At 47.0% G+C, this 12,877-nt stretch overlaps 1 protein-coding gene across 1 annotated transcript in view; it reads right to left on the reverse strand.

The window, feature by feature from the left end:
* LAYN (layilin) overlaps positions 1–12,877 on the reverse strand; it is a 37,885-nt gene that overhangs the window by 18,935 nt on the left and 6,073 nt on the right. Inside the window, exon 2 of the mRNA XM_033919015.1 lies at positions 1,311–1,605. Within this exon, the coding sequence (XP_033774906.1) occupies positions 1,311–1,605 (295 nt within the window). The remainder of the gene's footprint in view (positions 1–1,310; positions 1,606–12,877) is intronic.

The raw sequence follows: 12,877 nt of genomic DNA on the forward strand, positions 1-12,877 counted from the left end.
ATTGAATTCCGTGAGACATCTCAAACTGATGTAACCACTAGAGCCAATCTCCTCATCATCTTCAACTGCGAACGGGGTCAAATAAGGATATTAAAAGCTTAGGGGCCTTTTTATTAAGCTGCTTTTGACTAACGCGTGCTTACCACAGCAAAAAATGGTGTCCTGAGGGATCTCACAGTAATTTTGCCATGAGCGCATGCTACCCATGTAACAAGATGCAGGCATAAATTTAAATTGGCGCCAATCAAAATCGGTAATTAATGTAAGTGCCCAATTGTTGTTAATTGTCTCATTATCCAGTTTTAGTTGCACGTCCATCTCAGGATTGTTCCCAAATTTGGGTGTGCAAATTTGAGTGCCCTTTATAGAATCAGGGGAAAAATGTTTGCAATCAGTGCTGTAGTAAGGGGAGGGGGCGCAGGGGGGCGGCCACGGTCTTCCTAAGGACTCAGCATCCCTCCTCCCCCACTCCTCTCCTTGCCGCGCGTACACCCCTTGCCTTCCCTGCATCTTTTTTTACGTCTCCGGCGCAAGGTTGCTGCCCACGTTAGCGTTGGCGCTTTCTCCGATGTCACTTCCGGGACCTGCGCTTAGGAAGTGATATCACAGGGCTCACCGACACCGACGTGGGCATTCTGCTCACGCTGGAGAAGTTAAAAAGGGAAGGGGGCATGTGCACAGTGGGATGGGCGGGGGAAGGGGCACTACTGCCCCAGGCGCCACTCACCCCGCACATGTGCGGCTTTCCTCCTGCTCGAAAAGGGCAGGCAGTGGGGGGGGGGGGGGGGGTGGCGGGATTAGGGCATTACAAGGGTGGGTCTAGGGGGGTCCGTTTTTTCTGATTGGAAAATTTGGCAACCCTACCCAGAAGCGATGTCAGAAGGAACTCCGAGGCTGGCAAGAGCAGCAAGTGGGAGATGCTGCTTCCTGCTAGCACAGATTTTGAAGAAGTAAGTGCTGGTGCCCCTGCCAAAATGGTGCCCAGGATGGTCCACACCTTACCCCCCCACACACCCGCTACTCCACTGACCATATTATCTGAATAGTCAACACTAGCCACTATCCAGTGATGCTAAATATCCGGATTATTTTTTTTTGACCACTGCAGCCAGTACGTAAAAGAATGCTGACCGCCGCAGCTGAAAATAACACCGAATGCTCTTTATTATAACCCTTTATTTCTCCCTACTGGATGCATTCAGGCAGCCCCAATCATCACAAGGTGGTTGGTATTATACAGTATGATCCAGAAATATCAGATCATTAAATACATTGAGCGCCACAGGAAACCTCTTGTCTTGCATATCTACCAAAATCGGGGTTTGCCGCCATCAACCCAAGTGTACAGGCTCTGGCAGTCCGTCACGTTCTCCTCATCCTCTGTCCTTCGAAGACCAAGCCAGAAGTCCCCATCCGAGGCGGAGAGGCTCGAGATAAACTTTTCAATCAGCTTCTGCTCAGCTTCAGATTCAATGTTGACCAGGTGGCCTTTGTCTCGCTGGCAGGTTTGCTGAGCTTCTTCAAAGTTCACCCTGCGTGAGGCATCATGGAAGTAAACTACTTTGTAACAGGGCCGTTGTGTTCCTCCTCGGCAAATGGTTTGCCCTAAAAAAAAAAACAGAAGCAGATTGTTATTCCTGGTTGGCTCACGGTCACATAGAAGGGCATTCTAATAAGATTCCCTTTTGGGCTCTATGATATTCTTAAATTTTGCCTCTTATGTTATGATTTATGTGATTTGAGCCACTAGAGATGCAGTATAAAGCAGGCATTTCACCATCATCGTCACCGATGAGCCACTTGGCAGAGACTTGGCTGGACTTGGATCAATCAAGTTTTGTAGGCAGAGTATGGAGGAAAATGCATAACAGAGCAGAGAACAAAACGGCCTCAGGAGTTCATGACTACAAATTTCCAATTGGATGCAATCGATAACGTTGTCTACTTTCTTAATTTTACATGTACATCTGTGATTTTATGTAAGGAACCCGAGATCTTTTTATGTCGATGATTACAAATATTGGTTAACGTGGCATGCCAGTTATCTGTGCGCTCAACGTTCTTCGTTGTTTTAGCCCTATTTCTAGATTTTGCTTCGTCTACTTTTTATTTTTTTTTTTATATTTCGGGGGGCCCTGACTGCTCTCTGCTTTTCTTTTGGCTTTTGTCATGCCCTCCAGTACTAGATTAGCTAACTTGCCACCGGAACATTTGAGGGCATGACCTGCAATTCTCATGCCAGTGGTATAGCCATGGGTGGGCCTAGATGGGCACAGGCCCGCCCACTTTGAATCAGGCCCACCCAGCAGTGATGTGGCTGGCGGGGATCCCCAAGCACCGCTAGCCAAAGGCTCCATGCATCTCTTCCTTCCCTTCCCCTGGTGACTGGGGTGGTTCTTATCTAAAATCCCCCAAGTTCCCACTTCCTTTTAAATCCTTTTCTTCACCAACAGTGAGCATGGACTCATACCTACTGCTTGCACCAGCCCCTAGTCTTCCCTCTGACGCAACTTCCTGATCATTTGACCAGGAAGTTGCATCAGAGGGAAGGTTCAGAGCTGGTGTAAGCAGTAGGTATGAGTTATTTGCCTACTGCTGGGGAAGAAGAGAAGAATTTAATGGTACCCAGGGCTGAGTGGGAAAGGCAGGGATTTTGTGCCCACCCACTTTGGGATCAGGTCCACATTACACCCCTGTCTCACTAATAATCTTTATTTATTTTAAAACACTTTCAATAAGTGGAAACATAGATTATACATTTAACACTTTAGACATCACTTATGATTTTACAAGATTCATACAGATCATTACCCTCCCCCACCCATCTTAATCTTTATCATTAAAGTAATTATACAATTTTATCATATGTTCCAAGATATATTATACATATTTTAAACTTAAGTTATACATATGATTAATCAGACTTATTTATCAAACCTCAAAAAAACAAACCCTATCCTTCCCTCCTATTATCATCTATTTTAATAATTAAAAGACCTTATAATCCTCCCCCCCTCCATGGATGTGCATTTTATCTAACAACAAAATCATAACTATAATAATTCTACAAAAGATGACAATGGGCCCCAGATTAATTTAAAGTTTTTTGTATTCCCTAACAAATCAGCGATCATTTTCTCATATTTATAAATTAGACATAAACTTGCCCACCAGAATGTAAAGTTGAGACGATCCCAGTTTTTCCAATTTCATGTGATCATTTGTATAGCTGTACTAGTCATAATAAAATTTGAGATCAGACCCGTCCAGCTAGTCTTTACAATTCTTCTGCAGCATGCATTCACTGTCTCTCTATGGCAAGTCTAAGTTTCAATCCATATCCTATCAATGACATCGTCACTCAGCAACTTTTCCTTTAAATCTAAGACCCTGCTAAGAATGATTTCCAGGACTGTTAGGAGTTTCTTATCTTAATAATGAAAGCAACCTAATAATGAAATCAAATAGCACTGGGGGAGTGGGGGCGTGCAGTTAAAAGACACCCCCCAGGCCAGGGGGGGGGAGATGCCAGGTGCCATTTCCTTCTTCCTCGGCTACCAGCTTCCCTCTCTATGCCACTGCCCCTATAGAAAAGACAAGTAGTAGTACACTTCCCCCTCCCGACTCATGGTTTTAGGACTCGCGATTTCGATTATTCACGATTTCCTAAAACCGGAATCACCCCCACTTCCCTCCCGCCTCCCGGACCTAATCTGGTGGTCTAGTGGTCTTTCGGGGCAGGAGAGATCTTCCTACGCTCCTGCCCCATGCAAATCACTCATCCAAAATGGCTGCCGTGAGTTCCCGTCGTAGTTTCGAAAGTGGGTAGGTGGGCTTATGGGTGACTCGCTTTTTTAAAACCCGGGTTTTCCTGGATATATGATAACGCTAAGTATATCAAATAAACTACAGCATAATCCTCGAGTCCTGCCCTATTTCAAGCACTCGCCAGGACCACGGAGGAAAGAACTGTCTGTCTTATCATTAGAAGCTAAAAGAGATCCTTTTTCGTGAGTCATGAAAAAGAAATATGGGAAAGCTTTAACTGGCTGGTGTAACTTACCCACCCACCACCACCAGCAAATGATCAGCAGCTACTGTTTGGCAATAGCCTAACCAGCCTTTTTGTATGCCTGTGATACCAGAATCAAACTAACATAGATTCTTCTGGTAAAACACTCTGGACCTGCGACAGTGGAATTTTACTAGTCTGCCTACGTGTGAAGAATCAAGGCCAACATGTTTATTCCTGCTGTGTACTGGAGGAAACCAGTGCAGAGACTTCCAGACTATATCTGCCTAAGAAAACCTTGAAGCAGTGATAATGTTTTCATATATTTTCAGCAAGGTTTGAAACGTCTGCATTTCTAAAAAAAAAAAAAAAAAAAATAATAATAATAAAATGAAGGCAGATAAGGATTACTGTATGTGGCCTATCAATGCCATCTACTATCTCCTCCGTTAGAGATCCTATGTACTTGTCCAAAGTGGATTAAAAACTGGCTGGAGCATAGGAAACAGAGAGTGGGGGTAAATGGACAATACTCGGACTGGAAGAGCGTCACCAGTGGGGTGCCGCAGGGCTCGGTGCTTGGACCCGTGCTGTTCAACATCTTTATAAACGATCTGGACATAGGTACGACGAGTGAGGTGATTAAATTTGTAGATGATACGAAGTTATTCAGAGTAGTGAAGACGCAGGGAATTGCGAAAATCTGCAACGTGACTTAATCAGGCTCGAGGAATGGGCATCGTCATGGCAAATGAGATTCAACGTGGATAAGTGTAAAGTCATACATGTCGGTAACAAAAATCTCATGCACGAATACAGGATGTCCGGTGCGGTACTTGGAGAGACCTCCCAGGAAAGAGACTTGGGAGTTCTGATCAACAAGTCAAAGAAGCCGTCCACGCAATGTGCTCTGGTGGCAAAAAGGGAGAACAGAATGCTAGGAATGATAAAGAAGGGGATCCTGAACAGATCGGAGAAGGTTATCATGCCGCTGTACCGGGCCATTGTGCACCCTCACCTGGAGTACTGTGTCCAGCACTGGTCACCGTACATGTTCTTATAGGCATAGAAGGATATGGGTGACTAAAAATTACTTTATTAACTTGAATCACAGCTCTTGTTATAATTTTATTAACTTGATCATATTAAAATATTCCAACCAATTATCCGATGATTCAGACCATATCACACAACTGGGAAATTTGCTGGGACCTTTATATCTTCTGTGTCCCTTTGCTATTCCTGCCAACACACAACCAATGGCTGGAGAATTCAGAGTTTATAATCCCGTTGCGTTTAAAGTGCTGTGCTTAACGTGCAAAACTGTGCGATGTGCAAATGGTGCAGTTTAGTGCCTAAGACCGTGCTAGTTCATTGCCTAAAAATTACGCCAGGTGTACACCTGGCAGGGCCGCCGCGTGTGCGGATCGCCGGACTTGATGGACCGAAGGTCTGATCCAGAGATGGCGCTTCTTATGTTCTTACTACTCAAAAGGTTCCAGAGAAGAGCGATTAAGACGGTTAAGGGGCTGGAGGAGTTGCCGTACATTGAAAGATTGGAGAAACTGGGCTTCTTCTCCCTCGAGCAAAGGAGATTGAGAGGGGACATGATCGAAACATTCAAGGTACTGAAGGGAATAGACTTAATAGATAAGGACAGGTTGTTCACCCTTTTCAAAGTAGGAAGAACGAGAGGGCATTCTCTAAAATTGACAGGGGATAGATTCCGTACTATGAGACAAACTTGTTTTTTTCTGTTACATAGAGCATTATGGACCCCTGTCGGGTTACAAAAATTGGATAGCTCTAAGTCTAATAAATGTTGGCACTGTCATCTCGAAGCAGGGACTTTAGATCATTTATTATTTTATTGTCAATTTATTATGAATTTTTGGAAATCAATTTGGGTCCAAATTAATTGTTTATTAGACAACCCAGTGGCTTTATCATTTGATACTGTGCTGTTTGGTACGGCAATTAGAGCAAAAAGTCAGATTTCTACAAATAATGACAAATTATTACTTATAATGACTGGGGTTGCCATTCAACAAGTTACGTATAATTGGAAAACTGGAGTAGATTAAATTATAATTTCTGGTGGAATTTTTTATGTCATGTTTATAAAATGGAGAGATTTATTGCAATACAGCGAGGATGTTTCAGGAAATTTCAAGATGTGTGGGAGCCATTAACAAAGTATTGTACTGATTAGATGACATTTTTTTCCCTTAAATTTACAAATTCAATTGTGAGGGGGAAGAGGGTAATTTTATTGTTACATATTGTATAAAGCATTGATTATACGATAGGGAAGGGTGGGAGATAAGAGCGTATAATTTGTACCATTGATGATTATTAAGTGATATATTTATTTTTAATTTGTTTGGACATATTATCACACTTATTGTAAATTTGAAAATGAATAAAGAATTAAAAAAAAAAAAAAAAAAAAGAAAGAAAGGGGATAGATTCTGTACGAACATAAGTAAGTTCTTCTTCACCCAGAGAGTGGTGGAAAACTGGAACGCTCTTCTGGAGTCTGTCACAGGGGAAAACACCGTCCAGGGATTCAAGACAAAGTTAGACAAGTTACTGCTGAACTGGAACTTACGCAGGTAGGGCTAGTCTCAGTTAGGGCACTGGTCTTTGACCAGAGGGCCGCCACGTGAGCAGACTGCTGGACACAATGGACCACTGCAGTGGCGTACCAAGGGGGGGGCGGGAGGGGCGGTCCGCCCCGGGTGCCAGCCCGCCCCGGGTGCCAGCCCTGAAGGGGTGCTCCCGGCCTTGCTGTTCAGTCCCCCAACACCCCCGAAGGACCGCTCGCCCCACTGACCTTCCTGCACCACCTGTGAAGCAGCAAGCAGCAGGATCGCGAGGTCAGCTATCCCTGAGCTGCTTGGGCGCTGCTTCCTGCGCCGCGGTCCCGCCCCTCCTCTGACGTCAGAGGAGGGGCGGGAACACGGCGCAGGAAGCAGCGCAGGGATAGCTGATGTCGCGATCCTGCTGCGGCTGCTTCATAGGTGGTGCAGGAAGGTCAGTGGGGCGAGCGGTCCTTCGGGGGTGGTGGTGGTGGTGGGGACTGAACGGCAAGGCCGGGAGCATAGGTAGTGCTGCTTCATAGGTGGTGCGGGGAGGCCAGGGGGGCGAGCGGTTCTTTGGGGTGGGGCGGGTGGGCAGGCAGGCAGGCATTCAAGGGGGAGGGGGGTGACAGGCAGGCAGGCCTTCAAGGGGGGGGACAGGCCTTCGGGGGGTGTGTGTGCAGACCTTCAAGGGGGAGGGACAGGCCTTCAAGGGGGGGGCAGGCAGGCCTTCAAGGGGGGACAGGTCTACAAGGGGGGACAGGCCTACAAGGGGGTGGGCAGGCCTACAAGGGGGTGGGACAGGCCTTCAGGGGGGGTGCAGGCCTTCAGGGGGGGTGCAGGACTTCGGGGGGGTGCAGGCCTTCAAGGGGGGGACAGGCCTTCAAGGGGGGGACAGGCAGGCAGGCCTTCAAGGGGGGGACAGGCCTACAAGGGGGGACAGGCCTACAAGGGGGTGGGACAGGCCTTCAAGGGGGTGGGACAGGCCTTCAAGGGGGGGACAGGCCTTCAAGGGGGGGACAGGCAGGCAGGTCTTCAAGGTGGGGGGACAGGCCTACAAGGGGGAGGGACAGGCCTTCAAGGGGGTGGGCAGGCCTACAAGGGGGTGGGACAGGCCTTCAGGGGGGGTGCAGGTCTTCAGGGGGGGGTGCAGGACTTCAAGGGGGGGACAGGCCTTCAAGGGGGGGGACAGGCCTTCAAGGGGGGGACAGGCAGGCAGGCCTTCAAGGGGGGGACAGGCCTACAAGGGGGGACAGGCCTTCAAGGGGGGGACAGGCCTTCAAGGGGGGGACAGGCAGGCAGGTCTTCAAGGTGGGGGGACAGGCCTACAAGGGGGAGGGACAGGCCTTCAAGGGGGTGGGCAGGCCTACAAGGGGGTGGGACAGGCCTTCAGGGGGGGTGCAGGTCTTCAGGGGGGGGTGCAGGACTTCAAGGGGGGGACAGGCCTTCAAGGGGGGGGACAGGCCTACAAGGGGGGGGACAGGCCTACAAGGGGGTGGGACAGGCCTACAAGGGGGTGGGACAGGCCTACAAGGGGGTGGGACAGGCCTACAAGGGGGTGGGACAGGCCTACAAGGGGGTGGGACAGGCCTTCAAGGGGGGGGACAGGCAGGCAGGTCTTCAAGGTGGGGGGACAGGCCTTCAAGGGGGGGGGGACAGGCCTACAAGGGGGTGGGACAGGCCTACAAGGGGGGTGCAGGCCTTCAAGGGGGGACAGGCAGACCTTTAAGGGGGGACAGGCCTTTGGGGGGGACCCTGGTTTAGAAGTACACAGAGGGAAGGGGGTGTTCAAAGAGACGTGCATATGCCAAACTTTGGGGGGGGGATGAAGAAATAATGGGTCTGAAAATAGAGGAGAGGGAGAGAAATGATGGACCATGGGATTTAGGGAGGGAAGGAACTGAAAGGGAGAGAAATTGGACACAAGGGATGGTGTGGAGGAGGGATAGAGATACTGGATAGGAGGGTAATTGGGAAAAGAAAGGGAGAGATGGTGGACTCTGGGGTGGTGGGGAAGGAGGGAGAGATGCCGGATGAAATGGTAGTTAAGAAAAGGTGGATCTGTGGAGGGAGATGAAAAAAAGGAAAGATACCAGACTTCCTGGGGAGGGAAGGGAAATGGAAAGGGAGGACAGAGTTGGCAGATGGATGGTTAGCACGCAGAAAGAAGAAAGAAGAAAGAAGGAGACCCTGGCAAGCAAGTTATCAGAAGAAAACCAGAGCCTTGGACCAACAAGATTTGAAATATAACCAGACAACAAAAGGTAGAAAAATTAATTTTATTTTCTGTTTTGTGATTATAATATGTCAGATTTGAAATGTATATCCTGACAGAGCTGGTGTTGGACTGCAAACGTGAGCTAGGATTTAACAGAGAGAGGAAAAGTCCTTTTTGTTTCTTTATTTTATTTACACCACAGCGCCAGTGTGGTTAGGAGAAGCCAAAGGGGGTGAAAAAGCTATAAAACCCACCAGGAGTTTTGAAAAAAATCACTCAACTGGGCAGGAAAATCGAATTGAAAAACCAATTCAATAGGCTGAATCGAATCGAAATTTTTTTTCCTGAATCTGGCAGCATTAGTTTGCGCTACTGTCTTAGACTTTAGGACCTGGGATTGGGGAGAGATGGCATCCTCAGTACTTTATAATGCAAGTGAAACGATGATTTGGTCAGACTTTTGAAGGGTCTGCAGAAAAAAAAATATTGTATAGGCCGGGGACATGAAACAGCAGGAAATGGGAACTTTTCTTCCTTCTATTTTTGTGAATGGAAAGGCTGAGGATGTCAGAGAGTTCAGTTAAAATATGTGCTTTATAAGAAAATATAATAATGTGTTTTATAAAGTTTATAGCATAGCTGGCCTACCCAGTGAGGTGTTTCTAGTGGTGGTGGTGGCAGCGTGTCAATGTGTTGAGAGGAAGAGGTGGTCTGGGAAATTCTGCTGAGCAAACTCCGGGCCCATTACCACCCCCCAGTTAGTCCACTCCACTCAACTGGTTCACACACTGAGTGGGTCATTGGGTGTTGTGTTGGGATCTTTTCCAGTGGTTTATCAGTATCTCCTTCTGGTCCAAGGAAGGAAACTTTGTTATCCTTAGCATTGACCTACAGAATATGTTTGTAACAGCGCTGCTTGTGTGGCATTAGGCTATGTAGTGAAAGAAAAAAACAGACCTTTGCACATTTTTGCACTATATGGTGGGTGTATGAGGAGATTCACATTTCCTGCACAGCTAAGTCCATGTGAAGTTACCTTGTGCTGTATTTGACATCTAGCAAGGTCTCTGTTTGAAAGGAAAGATCTAAACTTAAAAATGAAGTGGCCAGAAGTTATGGTAAAAGCAGTTAGTGTAGCTGGTTTTAAGAAAGATTTGGACAAATTCCTGGAGGAAAAGTCCATAATCTGTTATTAAGACATGGGGGAAGTTTCTGCTTGCCCTGGATCGGTAGCATGGAATGTTGCTACTCTTTGGGTTTTGACCAGGTATTAGTATCCTGGGTTGGCTACCATGAGAATGGGCTACTGGGCATGATGGACCATTGGTCTGACCCAGTTAGGCTATTCTTATGTTATGTTCTCATCTGTAGGGGCCTTTGTTTTCACTTTTTATTTTAATGTATTTTTTTTCTGGGAACTTATCAATGTTTTTTTTATAATGAAGAGAATTAATGTGTGTGGGATGAGGGGGTAACTAATTTCTTCAGCTAAATAATTCAATCCACTTCAAACAGACATAGGAGAGCTCACGCACCATTCACACACCCTCCAACCAAAAACGTCAAAAGGAAAAAAACTGTTCGACAACCTCCTAGCCATTCGAGCTGCAACGCTTGACCCCCAACTCTACAACCAATTGACATCGACCACATACTGCAAAACCTTCAAAAAGAAATAAAAACCCTTCTATTCAAAAAACACATAAAACCGAACTAACACAATCAGAACTGTCCCAAGCATCACCTGCAACTACTCCATATGTACTTCTGATGTCATGACAATTCAGACATAATTTATGTTATGTTATGTTATGTTTGGAATATAAGAAAATTTTCACTGCCTGTTTCTATTCTGACCATTTATTCCGTTTCATGGTCATTACAAAAAATATTTTTTTACATGGGGGGGGGGGGGGGTGTCAAAAAATGATGGGCCCCGGGTGCCACATACCCTAGGTACGCCACTGGACCACTGGTCTGACCCAGCAGCGGCAATTCTTATGTTCTTTCTTGAATTCAGATAATCATTTCAATCACCTCCACTGGGAGGCCGTTTCATGAATTCACTTTCTTTAAAGAAGAAATTTCCTCAGGTAACATCTGAGTTTATCCCCTTTCACCTTCATCCCTGCCCCCTTAATCCGGAGCTTTCTTTCCATTGAAAGAGACTCATCTACTGTATACGTAATTATGGCAAAGAGAGGTATTTAAACATCTCCATCCTGCCTTTCTTCCAAAGTACAGTGGTACCTTGGATTACGAGCACAGTCCGTTCCAGGAGTATGCTCGAAATCCAAAATGCTCGTTTATCAAAGCGAGTTTCCCCATAGGAAATAATGGAAACTCGCTTTGATACGTTCCCCCCCCCAACCGAGGCCAGCAGCGCTGCTCCCCCCCCACGAGAACCAGCATTGCTCCCCCCAAAGGCCCCGCGATCTGACACCCTTCCCCCCACGATCCGGCACCCTCCCGCCGCCAACGGGAACCCCCCCGCCGCAACCTGAAGTCCCCCAGAGCCCTCTTCTTACTTTAATGTAGCACCGGCATGTCGGCCTCCTCTTCTGTGTTGGCCTTGAGCATGTTATAATCTGAGCACGCAAATAGCACTTATATTTAGGTGCTCACGCTATAGAATGGGGGGATGAATGTGTAAAATATTATTATTTACAGCAATTGGCACAGTTACATATTTGCCCAGTGAAGCAATGTTTACGCCTTGTAATGATGTCAAATAAAATGCTTGACTACTCCTTAGGGAAATAAAATATCAATTCTGATTTCTGAAACATCATTGGCCATTTCTTTTAGCTCTGGGCAGAGTTAGTGATAATGCAGAAATTCATAAGATGGTCTGGAAACAGGGACATGCACAGTACAGTGGGGTGGGAAGCTCTCAGTATGGGAGTGAGGGTACAGGGCAAGGTTTAGAGTGCAGGTGAATCACTGTTGCCACTAGCCAGCTGTACATCCAGGAAGAGACATTGCTTAAGGTTTAAAAGAGGGGTGGGGGTGGCGAGAATGGAGGGTTGTCAGAGAGAGGGAGATGCTGGTCTGCAGAGAGGGGAAGAGTTCAGAGAGAGGGGCAGAAGTTAGACACAGGGGTAGAGGGAAGGGAAACAGAAGTGCTGACTCGGTTAAGCACAAGATCCTAAGCCTGGCCCTGTGAACCTCAAACACTGCTTTTCTAAAGAGAGGGAGCCCAGGAGGAGCAGGGATGATGAGAACCACATTTCATCTCAGTCTTTGTCACTCTCTCCTTGCTCACTGATTCCACCATAGTCACAAAGGCATCTTCTCCTCTGCTATGACTCACAAACAAATCACTGGCTGAAACACGTTTTGACAATCAAGATTTTAACTAGGTACTAGGCCAAGGGTGGGCAAACTTTTTGACTTGTGGGCCATAATGGATTCTAAAATTTGACAGAAGAGCCAGACCAAGAGCGGGGTGGGTGTGGGGTCTTCAAAGAAAATGAAAGGGAAAAAAGAGCGAGGGGTGGTGGGGTGGTCTTCAAAGAAACTGAAAGGGGAAAAAAAAAGGCGGAGGAGAGGGGGCTCTTCTAAATCCCAGCTACAACCACGAAGCTCGCACAACTTTCACTAGCTTAGAACACTAGCAATTAACCCCCCCCCCAAAAAAAAAAACACACAGGGAAGGTGAAGGAGCAGCTGTGATGGCAGAGGATGCAGGGAGCCGGGCCAGCAGGCAGTTTTACGGTACTCACGCGGACAAACAGCACCTCCATCTCAGCTCCGGCCTCCTCCTTTTCCATAGCCTCCTGAGAGAGCATGACTCCTACCCTCCTAGAAATGCCCATTCGGAAACAAGGCGAATCACTATTGTTATTTTTTAAAAAATTATTATTTGATTGCAGGCATGGCTTTGTTTTCTTTCAAACATGCTGCAAGGCTTTCGCCAGGGCTCCCGCAGAGACGTCGAGCAGCGAGGTTGTGGAGGCGCGAGCTCAGTTGAGGCTGGGGAGGAGGAGGGGTGTCGGGTGTTTGGCTGGAGCGAGTTTGGGATCTCTCCCGATAGGCAGCGCTGTGATTAGAAAGTGGTGACTG

This window comes from Geotrypetes seraphini, chromosome 13 (assembly GCF_902459505.1).
Source record: "Geotrypetes seraphini chromosome 13, aGeoSer1.1, whole genome shotgun sequence".
Taxonomy (NCBI): domain Eukaryota; kingdom Metazoa; phylum Chordata; class Amphibia; order Gymnophiona; family Dermophiidae; genus Geotrypetes; species Geotrypetes seraphini.